At 38.4% G+C, this 19,013-nt stretch overlaps 1 protein-coding gene and 1 pseudogene across 10 annotated transcripts in view; one reads left to right on the top strand and one right to left on the bottom strand.

Annotated features, from left to right (window-relative positions):
* The window catches only part of USP40 (ubiquitin specific peptidase 40), an 89,519-nt gene that overhangs the window by 45,527 nt on the left and 24,979 nt on the right, over nt 1-19,013 (bottom strand). For all 10 annotated transcript variants that reach the window (XR_011565946.1, XR_011565949.1, XR_011565947.1 and 7 more), the window contains 6 exons: nt 12,981-13,281; nt 10,057-10,138; nt 7,592-7,763; nt 4,427-4,511; nt 3,544-3,614; nt 2,553-2,872 (listed from right to left, as the gene is read on the bottom strand). Coding sequence is in view for 5 of the 10 variants with exons in the window: in XM_070786914.1 (XP_070643015.1) it covers nt 2,553-2,872; nt 3,544-3,614; nt 4,427-4,511; nt 7,592-7,763; nt 10,057-10,138; nt 12,981-13,281 (1,031 nt within the window). In the remaining 5 variants the exon portion in view is untranslated. The remainder of the gene's footprint in view (nt 1-2,552; nt 2,873-3,543; nt 3,615-4,426; nt 4,512-7,591; nt 7,764-10,056; nt 10,139-12,980; nt 13,282-19,013) is intronic.
* LOC139182399 (small nucleolar RNA SNORA11) lies at nt 18,358-18,445 on the top strand (annotated as a pseudogene).

The following is a 19,013-nucleotide window of genomic DNA, read 5'->3' on the forward strand; positions in this document are numbered from 1 at the left end:
TACCACTTAATGTGGCTAATTAAGGTGACCAAGTTCTACTGAGTTGGGCTTTTGAATGTTGACTATCTTTTTAGGGCAGTGTTAGTACTCTACAGAGTCTATATTCATGATTCCAAATATTCTTTGCCTTATACAAATAATTTGTTGCCACATTTTTCAAAGAGAACTGTTGTAATTGAACTATCAGTTGTTAACTTCTACGTGTGTACTATAATTACTAAGGGAGCCTGAAAAAAGGATTCGCTGGTGGCTCAGACAGTAAAGCATCTACCTGCAATATGTGAGACCTGGGTTCGATCTCTGGGTCAGGAAGATTCCCTGGAGAAGGAAATGGCAACCCACTCCAGTACTCTTGCCTAGAAAATTCCATGGATGGAGGAGCCTGGTGGGCTACAGTCCATGGGGTGGCAAAGAGTTGGATAAGACTGAGCGACTTCACTTTCACACCAAAAGCTCACCCACAGAATCCAGAAGCAGCTTACCAGCAGGAGAGCACGCACACTGCGCAGACTGACACTGGGCCAACACACCGTGTCCAATGGAGACCACGCACACCATACACACTGTGTGTTTGTATTTCTATCACAGAGGTTAAAAATCTATTATGATGGCAGATGGCAGTGGAGTATCTTGTTCTAACAAGATTTTCCTACAGATAATAGTAAAGGTTCCTGAGGAAGGAGTGACTCTAATTTTCACAGAGGCACTGAATGGGCCAGCAGAAGGCCTCTTTAGGAGTATGTAGCAGAAAACTCGGAGAAGGTAATGGCACCCCACTCCAGTACTCTTGCCTGGAAAATCCCATGGATGGAGGAGCCTGGTAGGCTTCAGTCCATGGGGTCACTAAGAGTCGGGCACAACTGAGCGACTTCACTTTCACTTTCATGCATTGGAGAAGGAAATGGCAACCCACTCCAGAGTTCTTGCCTGGAGAATCCCAGGGACAGAGGAACCTAGTCGGCTGCTGTCTATGGGGTCGCACAGAGTCGGACACGACTGAAGCGACTTAGCAGCAGCAGCAGCAGAGACCTAAAACACAATTCTACACTTCATTTCAGTTATTCCACAATGGGACTCCACCTTGAGTCAGCAATCCTAAATGTGGCAAAGCTTAAAGCACAAAGATGCTCCCTGAAGACCACTTTCAAATAATGAAAACTGGGTAATGACAAGGGTGCTCACTAAACTATTTAGCACTTGCTATATGCAGACCCGTGTACGCTCTTACCTCCTTCAGTCCTTACAGGTGTATGAAGCTGGTGCTAATTATTATGCTCATTTTACAGAAGAAGAATCTGAGCAGAAAGAGATGATGTAACTTGCCCATAGTTACATTACTAGTAAGTGATAAAGCAAAAAACAAAGCCAGGCAGCTGGCCCCTGAGGCCTCGTCCCTGCCCACTCCTCACACAGGAGCACAGGCGGGGAAACACAACATAGGTTATTAAGCAGCCATGAAATGATCTGTATAAAGAGACTTCAAACATGAGGGGAAAGCAGGATTTAACTATTCATCTACAAAATTGTCACTATGTTTCTTTTAAACACTAAAAGAAAAAAAACCTTCAAAACAAAACCCCAATTATTTTAGCTCAGAAAGCTGACAGAGATGGTCACTGCACGAATGGTACAGGGATGCTGTTCTGGGGCTCCTGTTTTCACCCCCTGTATTTCCCAAGTCCTAAAAAACATATATTGCTTTCTAAAAAGAAATACAGAATAGAAGTTTAAATTAAACAAGGTGGGCACATAAGTGTCTGGAAAACACTTGTTACAAAGAGAGTGGTAAGTATACACAAAATAAGCACAGGTCACAGTGCCCTGCTTCTCTGAATCACAGCCACTAGTACATGATAAGACAGAGCCTGTAATCTAAGTGCGTTCACAGCACTGATAAAGCAGGAAACTGACCCACTGGGCATAACCTACAGCCTTCAATGTATGGAAACTGGGGGCTTACGGTATATGATACAGCGATCATAGAAATGTACTGGCACAGACATGGGTAACAAAAATGAACAGAGGAAGTGCTTCTAAATTTCAAATGTGACTCACAGGAATTGAGGGTGTAACTCCCCACATAATTGCCCTACCTGGGCAGCTGGAGAATGGCAAACAGATTCTTACAAAAAACTGAACTGCCTTCTGAGACTCTTGTGACAAGCAAACAAGTCATAATACCCTCCTCATGAAAAATTTTGGGAACTTTCTTTGTGAGAATGTGCCCTCAGTCTTATGATGAGTACTAATTAGAATTATTTGATAGGATTCTGCTTTATTGCCAACTAACCTACACTATATCTAGCCTATACCTATATTATTTAGTTACCACATTTACCAAATTAAAAAAAAAAGAAATCACATTATAATATCATTTTTTTCCAGGTTGCCTAACCAAGAACATTCCTATTTATGATTTATAAAACACAATGTCTAGGAATAAAAAGAAACATTTAACTCTTATCATTATTAACATAAAGCTTTAGAGTTCTAAGAGGTAGCACTGTAACTAAAATAACTTTAAGAAGCATTCTCTCTCTTTAGCATGTTACCTGTTACCATTATTAGAGCCCTGGATTAAAACTGAGCTTCCGTTTCTGAGGCCTTGCTCTCTGAATGTCTTTTTCAAGTCTTCCTTGGGAATGGTGATCCAGCTCTCTCCACCTCTAGATTCAGTGTTGTTGATTAAGATGACTCCCTCTGGAATTGCTAGGGCTGTGAATACAGTGCCTATTTCCGCATTAGATGGAAAGACATGTGGAGATTCTATCAACTGCTGGCACTCCTCTCCCTCACTGCTTGTTGCTACATGAAGAACATTTAAAAGCAGAGGTTCACAGTCGCTACCGGTTGGAATCTGGATTCCACCAACCTACAACAATATCAAGTCAACCGTTAGTACAGTTCATTTGGCCAAAGTTAAATCAACATAGTAATGCAGTAAAAGACGTTTGTAGAATAATTCTCATCTTTTTTTTTCAAGTGAAATAAAGTTTTCACAAAATCTCTTTGAAGTATCAGAAGTACAACTTTAGATTTTGAAGCTTTTTCTTAGCCATCGTTTACTTTTTAGGAGACAGATCTCAAGTGGAGACAGACATGTGAGTCCTCAGAGGTGGTAAAGACATGAGGAGGACCAAGGACAGTCTGTGGAGGGGTGAGATGCTCCCTCACCCCTTTCTCGACTGTGCTCCCTTAGTCACCTCCACCTCTACTCAGTATAGCGTCCTGCCCTGCTGAGTCCTCATCCCGAGCCTGGACAGACCCTCCTGGGCACTGAGCTCAGTGCAGTGACTTACACCTTGTGCCTGAAGGACAGAGATGGATTACTCACCTCTGTGTCTAGCTTCAACACAGCCTGGCCCCATGGAGATGCTCTACAACTATCCCTGAACATATCACCAGCACGGACTGAACTTAGAATTTATTGGACATTCAGCAGTTTTCTAATATATGTGCTGTCACATATGCTGAATAAAATTTTATCATAGTAACTTAAAACATATCCAAAACTCTCAGGACATTTCTTCAACACTTTTTTACCTCTACCCCATTCCATACAAAGATGTCTTCTCCGTCAGTGATTTCAATTTCACACAGTGCCAGGTCATCTCCTAGGAAGATGAGATTGTCAGTGAAACTGTTCTTATGATCCTCAAAAAGAAAAAAATATTTAAAGACAGAGCGGAGATACAAACATCTGTCTGAAAAAGCATTCTCATTAAGGAAAATTAAGAAAAAGGAATTATGGCTATTATACTGATATTATTTTTATCTTTATTCCTTCCATCAGGCTTTTACTTTTTTTTTCTCATTTTCATTTTATGCAAGCATGTTCCCCAAAATTTTTGTGGGCATGATAGCAGGAAAAAAGAATCAATATAAAAGGTCAGCTGTACTTGAGACTGTGAGCACAGAGAAGACTCACACGTCACACGGTCCTCACCCCACCACTAATTAGCTGCACGTCCTTGTGGACTTCAAGCCTCTATGCTCAGTTTTCTCATTTATGAAATGCGGATAAAAGAATTTTGTGAAATCAAGTGAGAATTTATACAAACACTTGTCTTAGTCTTTGGCTCCATGAGTCCAAGATAAATGTTCCTGGTGTTACTGCTATTAATGTTTTGTTATTATTTAAAGGAAGTACTTTTAAGCTCTTAAAGTACTTTTGGCTTGTTACCAAATCTGAAGTTGAGAACTGTGTAAAAAAACCAAGCCGTATTAAATATTTAAATAGTTTCAAGCCATTTTGCTCAGAAGTTTGCGGTAACATAAAAAAAATTTCCAAAGCTTTAAAATTTTTGTTTAGGTGCTAAGAAAAGTAATAGGCAGAGGGAAACTGGCCAAGAGTAGAAAATCATATGAGCCCCACAAAAAATGCAAATATACTAAATAAGTTGCTGTGTCTTAATATTTATCTTACCATTAAGTGTCTGGCAGACATGAAGTCCTGCTGGTACAAACTTTGCAACACTAAGAACCATATCTCCTTCCCAAAATTCTAACAGCTGCAGAATATGAATGAAAGAAAAGAAGACAATGAAAAATAACACAGAGATTAGTTTTCCAGATTAAATAAGGAAGAGCACTGTGCCAATTTATGTAGCTGATACAAACGAATACGACAATGCCCACCCAGCATCAAAAATGGGGGAAGAAGGTATTTTTCATCGTGAACTTAGTCAAATCCAGTTAATCTCACATCCATTAACGATGAAAGAACCTTGACATACACAAAGAGCACAGTGACCTTCTCAACAACATCCATTTCTACTTAATTTACTGGAAGACCACTTTTATCAGAAGGCTCATCTGTGTGCCAGCCCAGGAATCCTGGTCCCAAAGAACAAAAATTAGGTGTTTAATCAGCCCTATTCAGGGAGAAGCAGCACACGTGAATATTGTTGCTTCTTGAAAGGAATGTCTCCCTTCGTAAATTTAAAAAGTGGCACTACCACTTTATTCAATAGATTAGCAGGGATTTTTTAAGTTTCTAGCTCTAGGAGTCTAAGGACTGTGGCAACCTCACCAAAACAGCATCACTCATAAAGGTCAGTCCTATTCAGCCTCTCTCCACAGTATTATAAGACAGTTCTCTTAAAAAGAAATTTCAGGGACTTCCCTGGTGGTTCAGTGGCAAAGACTCTGCACTCCCAATGCAGAGGGTCCAGGTTTGATCCCTGATCAGGGAACTAGATTCTACATGCCACAGCTAAGAGGTTGCATGCTGTAACTAAGACCTGGCCCAGACTAATAAACAAATAATAATAATAATAAAAAGAAACTTCATACTTACACATGATTACTTAACTGTGTCAGTCACACAGACTCCTGCCTGTGGGTTAATTCTAAGGTAATAGAGTGTGTGCGGGTGTACAGTACATACTCAGTCACATCTAACTCTTTGTGACCCCAAGGACTGTAGCCTGCCAGGCTCCTCTGTCCATGGGATTTCCCAGGCAAGAATACTGGAGTGGCATTATTAGAGAAATGCAAATCAAAACCACAATGAAGTATCATTTCACATTGGTCAGAATGGCTGCCATCAAAAAGTCTATAAACAATAAATGCTGGACAGGGTGTGGAGAAAAGGGAACCCTCTTACACTGTTGGTGGGAATGCAAACTGGTACAGCCACTATGGAGAACAGTGTGGAGATTCCTTAAACATCTGGAAATAGAACTGCCATATGACCCAGCAATCCCACTGCTGTGCATACACACTGAGGAAGCCAGAACTGAAAGAGACACATGTACCCCAGTGTTCACTGCAGCACTGTTTACAATAGCTAGGACATGGAAGCAACCTAGAAGTCCATCGGCAGACAAATAGATAAGGAAGCTGTGGTCCATATACACAGTGGAATACTACTCAGCTATAAACAAGAACACATTTGAGTCAGTTCTAATGAGGTGGATGAAACTGGAGCCTATTATACAGAGTGAAATAAATCAGAAAGATGGTAATGATGATCCTATATGCAAGACAGCAAGAGACACAGATGTAAAGAACAGTCTTTTGGACTCTGTGGGAGAAGGCGAGGGTGGGATGATTAGAGAGAATAGCATTGAAACATGTATATTACCGTACGTAAAACAGATGACTGGTGCAAGTTTGATGCATGAAGCAGGGCACACAAAGTCGGTGCACTGGGACAACCCAGAGGGATGGGATGGGGAGAGAGGTGGGAGGGGCGCTCAGGACGGTGGGATGCATGTGCACCCACGGCTGATTCATGTCGATGTATGGCAAAACCCACCACGACATTTTAATTACCCTCCAGTTACAATGAGCTAACTAAACACCACTGGAGCGGCTGCCCCTCCTTCTCCGGGGCCCTTCCGCCCTGGGTGGACTAGTGCCGCCTGCACCTCCTGCGATGGCAGTGGGCTCTTACCACTGCGCCACCCGGCAAGCCCTAAGGACGGGATGCACACGTCAAAACACCAAAAGGCACGACTGGCATGAACCTAAACGTCATGGCAGTGACCAAGGCCTTCTCCCCTTGAAGCGTTACCCTAAGCAGGGTCTACCCAAGTCTACCTACATCAACACTGTCAGGACTGGCTCAGAAATAAACTTTTAATGGAAAAGTTCACAAGTATTAGACGATTTTAGAAATCTTGATCCTGTATTAAAATATCATTCAGATCAACTAAAGTTAAAGAATAAAACGCCTGCTTTTCTTTGTACAAGGGGGAGCTCAGAAGAAAGCTAGTAATTTTGATAGATGATACAGTTTTTCATAAAGAAAAGGAATTCATAAAGAAAAGAAATAAATTCATTTATTTCTATGGGGGAGTGCTTCCATTTTCTATTGCTCTTTTCCTTGACAGGATGTAGTGTGGGGTAAAGTAAAATTAAGAAAAAGAAACAGTAGGGAAACCAGGGCTGGAGTCCGAGTTCTACTGCTAACTAATGTCTGACCCTGGGCAAGCCATTACATCTCTTTAAGTCACAACTTCCTCATCTTTAAAATGGGGCTATCTTGTCCTCCTGAAGTTGAAGAATCAAATGATACAATTTATACGAAAGCACTGTAAGCAAAATAAAGAGCACTACTGCTGTTGTCATTAAAATACAACTGGATAAATTATTGGCAGACCATTATTATAACCATGTTTGTTTCAGTAGACATTTTCCTTCCCTTATAAATCTTGTTAATAAATGTTATTCCACAATGAAAGCAAGAAAAGGTAGTTGCTTTTATTTGCTTAGTGGCTCTTGGTTTTAGGCAACATAATTATCTATCTTTTTACTCCTTTTAAAAAGCAATTCTTTCATTTATTTTCCCTGACAGACAACCTTATACGCTTTCTCTCCCCCAAATTAAATACACCAGGCTTGCTTCTTCTCTGAAAACGTGCTGACAGGACCCTTTGAGTCTTGACTGTGAAGAAGAGCTCTTTAAAAACACAGACAAGTGAGGGGAGATATTTGGGCCATCACTCCACGCAAGTGGCAGATGTAGGATTTTCCTAAGCTGCTGTGAAAAATAAATAGCTGAATCCTAAACAGAAGTTTAAAAAGGAAAATCCAGCTTGAGATGGACCTTAATGTCTGTTAAGAGGAAGTGAGGCTAAATTACCTGAAATATTGATTGTCGAAGATCTCCTAAAGTTTTCCTTTTATCAAAGGTCAAATCCCACATGCTTTCTGTTTGAGACACTACTGGGTGCAGAGCCCCATTGAAGAAATGATAATGGGGGCCGAGGTGGAGATGTAACTCAATAGTATTGTTTGTAGAATCACATTCTGCCCTTTAAAGAGGCATAAGAAACACATAAATGCCATGTTTTTATAAAAGATACTGTTTTATCTCAAACCAAAAATATCTGATTTACAACATAAAGAAGTTCTCCACTTAAATAATTATAATTAACATTCTTTTATTCCGTGCTCCAAGAGGTCACATTTCAGTTTCTCAATTAATAGCTCTGCCACCGTGAATTCCAAGGAAAATAGTTTTAATGTACGCTGTGCAGTGTTACTCTGAACAAATATTGAGACTTGAAATCTTCGAATGCTGAGATTATCATTACGAGCAAAATGCTGGAAACATGCTCCTAAACCGTGGTAAGTGCTATGGCCTGCCTGCTGCATTCCTTCTGGTATTAGCAATCGTCCGCCACTCTTCCCCAGTAGCATACTGGACACCTTCTGACCTGGGGAGCGTGTCCTGCAGTGTCATATCCTTTTGCCTTTTCACACTGTTCATGGGGTTCCTGTGGCAAGAGTACTGGAGTGGTTTGCCATTTCCTCCTCCAGTGGACCACGTTTCGTCAGAACTCTCCACCATGACCCGTCCGTCTTGGGTGGCCCTGCACGGCATGGCTCATAGTTTCATTGAGTTACGCAAGCCCCTTCGCCACGACAAGGCTGTGATCCATGAAGGGGTTACAACTTCTATTTTCCTCCTTCCTTCCACTAGACCTCACAGACCCTCCCATAAACTATCTGAAGTCAGCCTCATGATCCCTGGAGTCTACTCTCTCCAGGTCATATGTCCTCAGCAGCAGCCTGGCATCTGCTACATTTCTGAATCCATGGAGCTTCTGTGAGGCACTGCACCAAAAACACTCCAGAGCTCAGCCAATGGAGAGCTAGATGACTCAGGTACCTCAGGCACAGTTCTGTGAATGTGGTCAAAGACACATTAGCTTTTGATGAACACAGTATAAAGCTTAGTGCTGGCTGACTAAAAACCCCCTGGGTTGTTCCTGTTTTTAGTACTAACTGCTAATCCACACCACCATGGAGGTTGGTTATTTTTCACACTTCAGATATTTGACTCTGGTAAATTTTTATATTTTTTAGTGCCTTGCTTTTTGTTGAGATTTATTTCCTTTGATCTTAATTTGCTGTTCAGTCAATTTATTTTTTCTCAGCTTCAAATCAATGATAAAAATGTTGAACACATACCTGCTATGTATGCAGCCCCTTGAGTCTATAAGGAGACTGTAGGAACATCCATTTCCCTAATCCAGTACCCTATGGACCCACCAACCCAGAAAACAAATAAAAAACCAGTTCTTCATGGTCCAAGGTTAGACCTCAAAAGAAAAATGTTGAGATCAACAAGTTCTCACAAATCATCCATTTAATAATCCATTGTAAGTTTTCGCCCAAGACTGACATTAAGCCCAACAGTCTGCAGACCCCACATTTCCTCCCTTTTGCCTGTCTCTGGTGTGCTGTTGTTAAGGGAAGCACACTGATCGAAACTGCCCACCCTGGCCAGGCACCATGGTAACTATTTGCATGAGTTGTTTTATGACAGAAGGTCCTGATAAGGAATAGGAACTAATAAGCCACCACCAACCAGAAGAGTTCGGGAAAGGCGTAAAGGAGACGCCACGTGTCTGTCCACTTCCCAGAATCCCTCTCGCCAGCATTCATCGTGGCTGAGCGATGCGTGCCCCACCAGGAAAGACCCTGAATTAGAATGATTGGCCAAAGACCACCCGGAAACTAATCCCATCACCATAAAACCCGAGACTGCGAGCCACACGGCAGAGCAGTTCTCCTGGGTTCCCTTACCCTACTGCTCTCCACCCGGGTGCCCTTTCCCAATAAAATCTCTTGCTTTGTCAGCACATGTGTCTCCTTGGACAATTCATTTCTGAGTGTTAGACAAGAGCCCAGCTTCAGGCCCTGGAAGGGGTCCCCCTTCCTGCAACGCTGTCACTACAGGCCAGTTCTCCACAACTACTTACACATGAGGGGGAATTTTCATGACAGACTCTTGTCTGTGCCAAGGAAATAACTCATTCAGTACAATGGAGTGCTCAGATTTCTCTAGTTTTCTTAGACTTTGATCCCTACTTAACAATGGCCATTTAAGTGTCATTATTTCATCACTCTCACAGATAAGGGTGATTTCAAAGTAAAAGATACTCTCAGCATTAAAATTCAGCAGCTAATAACAAGACATTGGCATTAAATAGTTGACTTTTTTTCTTCTTTTATTTTTATTACTGAATACTTAAGACCTCAATTAGGTCTTTGCTCCCCAGAAAAACCATTCAAATTCTAAAAGTAACTTAAAGTTACCTTTTTATTTGTAGTTCAATGTTAGCTGCATCCATTTCACTCAGCAAATGACATGGAACCTTGTATCGTGGGTTAGCTCGAGCTGTGAACAAAACTTTTCATTAACTTGTGCTGACTAAATAAAATCTGGTTGCTGAAAAGGAAGTATGGAAAACTATAAAGGACCGTGATGGGAGCTAGGAAAGCTTCTACAATTTGCGTGAATACAAATTTTCTCTGGATCTTAGTTTCCCCATCTATAAATTGAAAATATTAAAACATAAAAAAGGTAAACAGTTCTTTAAGCCAAGCTAGAGAATTCCATTCCTTCAACTCTTTTTAAATATACCTTTTAAAAAGAACATGTGCTCTTTTCTTCCTGATACCAAATGATCATTATAAATAAAAGTTCTAGAAATGATGTTTTTTAATGTAAAAGAAATAAATATCACCTATAATCATCCTCCTAGGGAATACTGCTAAAATGTGATCTATATACTTCTTTTTTTTGAGGATCTATATATACTTCTGATGTTTATTCTATACAGTGTGTCTGTACACACACACACACACACACACACACACACACCCCACACACACCTATTTAAAGCAACTGAGATTATAGTCAACAAACACATAACTTGCTTTTTCATTTAATACACTGTGAATATTTTTCCAAAGCTTTAAATGACTGCATGGTAGCCCATCCTATATATAGCTTAATTAATCCATTTCTGTTGGACATTCGGGTGATGTCCAGTTTAGTCATTACTACAAAGTAACAGGGGTAACGAGTATCTTTGAACTAAAACTTTATACACAGCTCTGATTATTTCAAAACAAATCCGTACAATTATTGGCTTAAGGTTTTTAAATACATACAACCAAACCAGTTGTATTACTTTATATACCTACCAAATGTAGAGGGAGTGCTAATTGTTGAGAACCAGATTAATAGAAATACTTGATTTGGGAGGAAAAATGTCACTCACTGCTGTTATGATTCATGTTTTTTGGTTATGGGCTAGATAGATCTTTTTTTGGCAGTTTATTGGTTGTTCTTATTTCTTCTTTTGTACATTATTTATATCCTTTTTCCAATTTACTACTGAGCACAATGGAATAAATGTAAGAGCACTCTACAGACAGGGAAAATAAATCTGTCATATATGTTTCTGTTTTCCATCAGCTTGTCATTTGCCTTTTGGCATTGTGTAATAGGGTTTATGTGGGCTTCCCTGGCAGCTCAGATGGTAAAGAGTTTGCCTGCAATTCAGAAGACCAGGTTCAATCCCTAGGTTGGGAAGATCCCCTGGAGAAGGGAATGGTTACCCACTCCAGTATTCTTGCCTGGAGAATTCCATGGCCAGAGGAGTCTGGCAGGCTATAGTCCAAGGGATCACGAAGTGTCACAACCGTTAGTCACAACTAAGTGACTAACACACATACACAGTTAAGGTTTGCATCACTTTTCCTTCATTTTTTTTGTTGCTTTCAAGCTAAGGAAGGTCTTTTCTATCTTAAGATCAGAAAAATACCTACATTTGAAGGCTTCTTTTTTACATAAACATTAAAGGAAGTATAATTTCATGAAAGGGATAAATATAATCACTTGTACTAACTGTTAATTTAAGTGATTAGCAACTCACCAACTTCCCAGTTGTATTTACAGAGTAATTCATTTTCCCCCTATTTATCTGAAAGGCTACCTTTTCATGGATTAACATCCTAAAAATACTTAGATCAGCTTCTGGGCTTATTGCTCAATGATCTGTCTACCTCTGCATTAGTGCTACACTGTCTTAATTACTACAACATTATAAATATGTTTACACTGATAGAGTAAATTTTCCTTTAGCATTTTCTCTTCAGTTTTCATTAATTTATCTTTTGAGGTGAACTTTAGAAGCATTTTGCCAAGTTCCATCCCTTCAACCCCCTAAAAAACCATCAAGATTTTGTCTGGATCTTTATTTAAGTCCTAAGCTAATTGGAAAACTGTCACTTAGTACATATTCTAATTATGTACACACTGAAGTTCAATTCAGTGAAAAAAACATGTCATCTGAAAAAACTGATATATATTTCTACAATTGTGAATTTAATTTTTCTTCAATATTTTTTATCAGAATGATTACCATATTTTTTTCCCCTCAGGGAAAAAAAACCTTTCTGGTCAATAGAACCATTATATAATTATTACTGTTTCAGGTCCAGAGAGTTAATTTCCTTTGATTCATTGCAAATCAGTAACTACTTTATTCTTATTCTTTATAAAAATGATCACAGTATCCTCATCTGTAATCATAGATATGTTTCAATCTAAACAGCTTTCTTAGTTAGAATTTTTCACTTTTGCATAAATTCTGGGAAGTGATTGAAAAAAATTCTTACAGACTAATTAATGTTAGTAGCTTAAGCTCTAAAATTTATCATTGTGGATCTCAGTGTTTAACTTCCACCATGGTATGAGTTCTCTTAGAAGATTCAGCAAAGAGGGCTTCAGAGATACTTCAACTGCTTAAAGACTTATTACCTTGAGGTAAAGGAAAAAAGAAAATAAAAGGGAACACATGAAAATAAGACCAAGGCCACTTGCAACCCAATGACAACACACGCCCGAACTGTAGAGACAAGCCTGAATGGAGAACAATTGTGTCTGCCCTGCTCACACAACAAGAAAACATGATGTGACCCAAGGAAATGCCATTGTGAAAATCTAACTATGGCTTCATATTATTACCTGGTGAAAAAAAACAGAAACATATCATCTTTTAAAAATGACAAAATGTCGTCTTTCTTGTATAGTTCTAGTTAACTTGAAAATATTTTAAAATATTCCAAGAGTAAACCTTCTTCTAAAAGGGCAAAACTTCAAATAGCACTCAATATTTATCTTCTATAGTCATCAACTTAAACAAATAGGGACATTTATCTTGCCGTACCTTCAGGGGGTCTCTGTAACTGGGATTTTCGATAAAACAGCATGTAGGCACTTTCTTTTCCTTGAAATTGCTGTTCAATATCCTTTTCCTTGATTGGTTGGACTGTGGAATCATTTATATCAAACCAGTGGGGACAGGAGGGTCTATCATTTAATGTTAAGGATTCTGAAGTAAGTGTCTTGAAAAGTTGTTGATCATTTCTTTGGATATCAGACTCAGCCTGGAGAGAAGAATCCTTCAATAGACGAACTGTATTTTCATCTGAACTGAGCAGAAATATCTGAGAATGAACCTGCAAAAACTGTACAGAAACAAAAAACAAACATTAGGTTAACAAAAAAAATTTTCATTGACATGATTAAAAAAATTTTCCTTTCTGTGTATGTCAACTTTTTGGCCTGGCCAGTTTAAGAGGGAAAAAAATTTCATTTGGGCCATAATAAAACATTTAATAAAAATCAGAGTGCTTTCTGTTGAACAGTCTAATAGCTATATCCAGGGAGAAAGCTGCCATGACACAATCTTTTTTATTGTTTTTTTTTTTTTTTTGCACATTCCTACCCCTAGGCCCTAGCCTCTCAGCACATGCCCTGTGATGACACAATCTTAAACATGTTTTAATTATATCTCAATAACTGTTTTAATGCTGTTTTAAAAAGTCTTTACTGAAACAGATTACATAGAATAAACACTTTCAAAATGTTTAAAGCAATCCAAAGCACAAAACAAAGAAAATTACACAATGAAGCATCATAGAAGATAATCCTGACAAAACTATGGGATATAGTCATAATTACAGGCTTACATGAACTAAATTAAGTATTGTCTTTCCTGGAAGCTGACAGGCTAGCTCAAGAAATCAAAACATTGAAGGTTAAGTCATAATCCCAAAGATGCTCAAATTCCTCCAGCTAAAGGATTAGGAAGAAAAAAATTTTTCTTCCCCAGCCTACCCCACCTTTCCACCCCTACTCCATTCTTCTCTCATTCCCTAATTTCTACATGGCCTGTATCTCTTCCTTTTCTCTCAGCACAACACAGAAAATCACCTGGGGGCATATGGAACATTTTCTTAACTCACTGAACAACAGAGAAAGGTGATTTTCTCATTTTTCTCTTGGAAAGGAAGAATTTGTAACAATCCATACTCTGATCAAACAGATGACCCAGAGGTAATACTGTTAACACTATATATAACAGATAGTAATATAGTTTCAGTAATGAATACTTTCCATATAGCAATTTTTTTCTTTGTTCCATAGTTGAAGATTAACTATTTTAAACTTCAAACTTCAGTGTAGTCTAGTTCCAGTAATGGCAGAGAATTTTATTTTTAGAGTAACCCCACTGATTAAAAATCATAAACGTTATGCAAAATAAAGAAAACAACTGTTTGAAGAGGAACCAAAAATAGACGAAGTGGGGGTGAGGGGGGCATAACCCTTCAAAAAGGGAAACGAGCTAGGTGAGCTCCGCACTGACCCGCCACTTCCCAGTCTGCTGCACAGAACAATAGAGAAGAGAATTCAAGTGAAGGGCAGGAGTCTTACTGGACTCAGGAGGCAGAATCTGAGAATGCCAGAGAGGCAGGAGAGTGAAAGAGAAAATTCCAGAAGTAACCCTATATCAAAACCTCCTCCCATCCTTGGCTGACTTTTGAATGGCACATGTACAGTCTGAGACCCAAGGAACCGAGCAGAAAGCAACAGCTGGGAGATCCAAGATATGAGCAGAGATTTAGGCCCCCTGCTGCTGGACAGGAAGAGCATGGAGCTGAAGTTCTGCTAAGTCTGAGGCATACGACAAACACCTCAGGCTTTCCACTGAGATTCTAGAAGGGTCCCGTCTTAGGTCAGGGATTGATAAACTTTTCTGTAAAGGGCCAGACGGTAATATTTTAGGCTTTGTCGGCTAAGAGGCAAACCTGAGCATCTTTTTAAACGTTAACTGTTTGAAAGTGTAAAGACAATTTTTAGGTGGGGGTTGTACAAAATAGGGCAGCAATCCCTAGTCTGCCCATGCTTGCTAACCTCTGCCTTAAGAGGGAGGACCATGCAGGCCCCAGGACTAACAGCTACTCCCTACGACTGTCAGCTAAACTATAACAGATCCACCCTACCAAAGCCCCAAATGAAGGTTCCACAGGATCAAGGTGATTACAAGTTACTTAAGGGTCTGTTAGATTATAATGAAAAACTCTTACAATCCACAGCCTCTAAAACACATCTTCCACAATGTCCAACAAGCAATATAAGAGTATATGGCATGCAAAGAAATAGGACAATGTGATTCATAATAAAGAGATAAGACAGTCAATTCACAAGAGACAAAAAAGTGAATATAGACCCAGAAAAAATCCTGATGTTATAATAGTAAAGTTATTGAAATACATAAATTTATAGGAAAGGATGTACAGAGTAGGTTCAAATGCGGAATTTCAGCAAAGAAACAGGCATTTTTAAAAGACCTAAGTCAAAAATCTACAGCTGAATAAGACAACTGAAACAAAAAAATTCACTGGCTGGGCTTGATAGAAGACTGGATACAGCAGAAGACAGGTCAATGGAAATTACCCAAATTGGAGCCAAGGGGGAAAAAAACCCCCACAAAACCCTACAAGAATATCTACGACCAGTGAGGAAATACTGAATAGCCAATATGTATGTAACTGTACGTTTTGAAGAAGAGAGAGATAGTAGAGCAGAAAAATAAATTGAAAATGGCCAAAACTGAAGAAAGAGTTCAAGCCTCAGATATAAAAAAACTTAGGAGATACAAAGCAAATAAACACAAAGAATGCCAATACCAAGACACATTATTGTTAAACTGCTAAAGACCAAAGACAAAGAAATGATCTTAAAAGTAAACAGAAAAAAAGACACGTTACATTTAAGTGACACTGACTTCTCAGTCAAAATAAAGGAAGCCAGAACATAATAAAGTGACATTTTAAAGTGCCGAAAAAAACCAATAAAAACTATTAACCTAAAATTCTACACCCAGCAAGAATGCCATTAAAAAAAATGAAAGCAAAATAAAAATACCAGACAAACAAAAACTGAGAATATTTTTGCCCGCAGTTCTAGATGCCTAGAAAAACACTACAGGAAGATCTCTAGGCTGAAGGGAAAGGATATTAGGTGTAAACTTGGACATGCAAGAAGGAACAATAAACACCAGAATGGGTAAAATAAAACATGATTTTTTTCATTAATGTCTTTAAAAGTCATTTAAATGTTTAAAGGAAACATACATACAAACACATGGTGTATTTACAAATAACGGTAAGATACAAGACAACAGCAGAAAAGGATGAGTAGGAAAATGGAATTATACTACTATAAACCTCTTACGTGGTACATGAAGTGTTACACTATTGGTCTGTACATTACAATACTAACTTATGTATAGTGCAATACCTACAGTAAAAAAATTAAAGAACTACAGCCAAAAAGTCAACAGAGGAGACAAAAATAAAACATTAAAAATTACTTGATTAATTCAAAAGGCAAGAAAGAAAAAAAAGGAACAAAGAATAAAGGAGGCAAATAAAAATCAAATGGCTAGATGATGAATTCAACTCAACTATATAAATGGATACATTAAAAATAAATGGACTGAACATTCTAATTAAAAGGGAGACTATCAAACTCTATTATTTGATAGAAAACAGATGAACAAAAGAGAAAAACAAATACAAAGCTGTTTCTTTGAAAAGGTTAATAACCTTGATAAACTCTTAGCAAGCCTGATGAAAAAGAAATCTAAAAAACACAAATTACCAATATCAGAAATGAAATAGGGTCCTATAGGTCCTACAGATATTAAAAGGATAATATGGTAGTATTTCAAACAACTTTATGCTAACAAATTTGACACTTTAAGAGGTTAAATTCCTTAAAAATCACAATTTTCCAAAATCAACAAAAACCAACTTCATACTGTTTACAATAGACACACTTGCATTAGAAAGCTTGGTGCAAAGTAGGTAATAATACCAAACAAAGTAGATTTGAAGGCAAGGACCATGACTCAGATGGTAAAGAATCCACCTGCAATGCAGGAGACCTAGATTCAATCCCTGGGTCAGGAAGATCCTCTGGAGAAGGCAATGGTTACCCACTCTAGTATTCTTGCCTGGAGAATCCCACAGATGGAGGAGCCTGGCGGGTCGGGCTAGTCCATGGGTCACAAAAACTCGGACACGATGGGGCAATGGAGCACAAATTAGCGTTTAGAAGGAAATTATGATTTAAAAGCATGTTTTAAAAAACAACTGAGATACCAACCCAAGAAGCTAGAGAAGGGTGATTAAATTAAATCCCAGAGGTGAAAGGGAAGAAATAACTAAAAACAGAAATCAATGAAGTTGAAAACTTCATGAAGTAGAAAATAAAGGTAAAAGTTGTTTTTTGAAAAGCTGTTTTATAAAAATTTGATAAGCCCTAAAGAGTCTTATGAAAAAAGTGAGCAAACACAAACTTCTAATTTCAGGAATGAAAATGAAGAACTTTAGGTCCTACAGACACTAAAAAAGATAATATGAGATATTCTGAACAACTTCATGCCAATAAATTTGACACCATATATAAAAGGACAAATTCTTTTAAAAATATAATTTTCTAAGACAATCCAAGAAGTAATAAAAATGTAAGTAACTCTACAAACAAATTAAAATTATAATATAAAAAACTTCCCATAAAAACATTTCAGGTCTAACTAGCTTTATCAAACATTTAAGAAATAATAATCTACCTCAGAAAAATTCTTTTCAAGAATATAAAAAAGTGAGAATTTCCCAATTTGTTTTGAGTCCTCCCTAACTCTGATATGGAAAAGGAAACGGCAACCCACTCCAGTATTCATGCCTGGAAAATCCCATGGACCAAGGAGCCTGGTGGGCTACAATCCATGGGGTTGCAAAGAGTTGGACACGACTGAGTGACTTGTGTGTGTGTGTGTAACTCTTGATAATAAAACCTGACAAAGATACTACAAAAAAGGAAGTTAAAGACTCATGTCTCTCATAAACATAGGCACAAAATCTTAATAAAATATGAGCCAAATATTTGCCATTTCCTTCTCCAGGGGATCTTCCCAACCCAGAAATTGAACCCAGGTCTCCTGCATTGCAGGCAGACTCTTTACTTACTGAGCTGCAAGGGAAGCCCAACATAAACAACAGAGATACATATAACTATGTCATGATCAAATGTGATTTATCCCAGAAATGTGAGATTTGCTTTAACATTGAAAAAAGTCAAAAGAATTCACTACATTAACAGAGTAAAAGAAAAGAGCCATGTGGTCACATCAATAAATGTAAACAAACAGCATTTGATAATCTCCAACCTCTATTCAAGATACAACTATCAGCTGCTTGTAACACACCCAAAGCAATCTGGGTTCACTGAGACAAGGGGCATAAAACTTGTGGCCTTCCTATGACCAAATACTCTCTACATGTCCTCTGCACTTCATGTGGCTGTTGGGCAGGACCAGTGGGACAAGGTTCAATATTGGAAGGAAAGCTGCAGTATTCAGTGGGGAAGTTTGCTACTTAAGAGTCTGTCCAGCCCATGAATGCATGGGCCATGAGTGGTCACAGAAATATAAAGGCTTTGAAAGAGAGAGAGATTTCAACTATTTATGCCATTCTGGAAAAGGCAAAACTATGGATACAATAAAAAGATTAGTGGTTGCTAGGAGTCTGGAAGTGAGGGGAGATGAATACACAGAATACAATTTTTTAGTGCAGTGGAAATACTTTGTATGACATTATTACAATGGATATATGTCATTATACATTTTTTTTCCAAACGAACAGAATGTAGTACTACTTACTTCATTAGAATGAATCCTAAGATGAACTATGGACTTTGGTGATTACAACACATCAATAGGGTTCATCTTTGGTTTAGGAAAAACAAGCTAACCAACCAACCACCCTGATGAATGATGTTGATAATACCTATGCATGTTGTGGGGAAGGGGAATATGGGAAATTTCTGTACCTTCTTACTAATTTTGTTG

Source organism: Bos indicus, chromosome 3 (genome assembly GCF_029378745.1).
Source record: "Bos indicus isolate NIAB-ARS_2022 breed Sahiwal x Tharparkar chromosome 3, NIAB-ARS_B.indTharparkar_mat_pri_1.0, whole genome shotgun sequence".
Taxonomy (NCBI): domain Eukaryota; kingdom Metazoa; phylum Chordata; class Mammalia; order Artiodactyla; family Bovidae; genus Bos; species Bos indicus.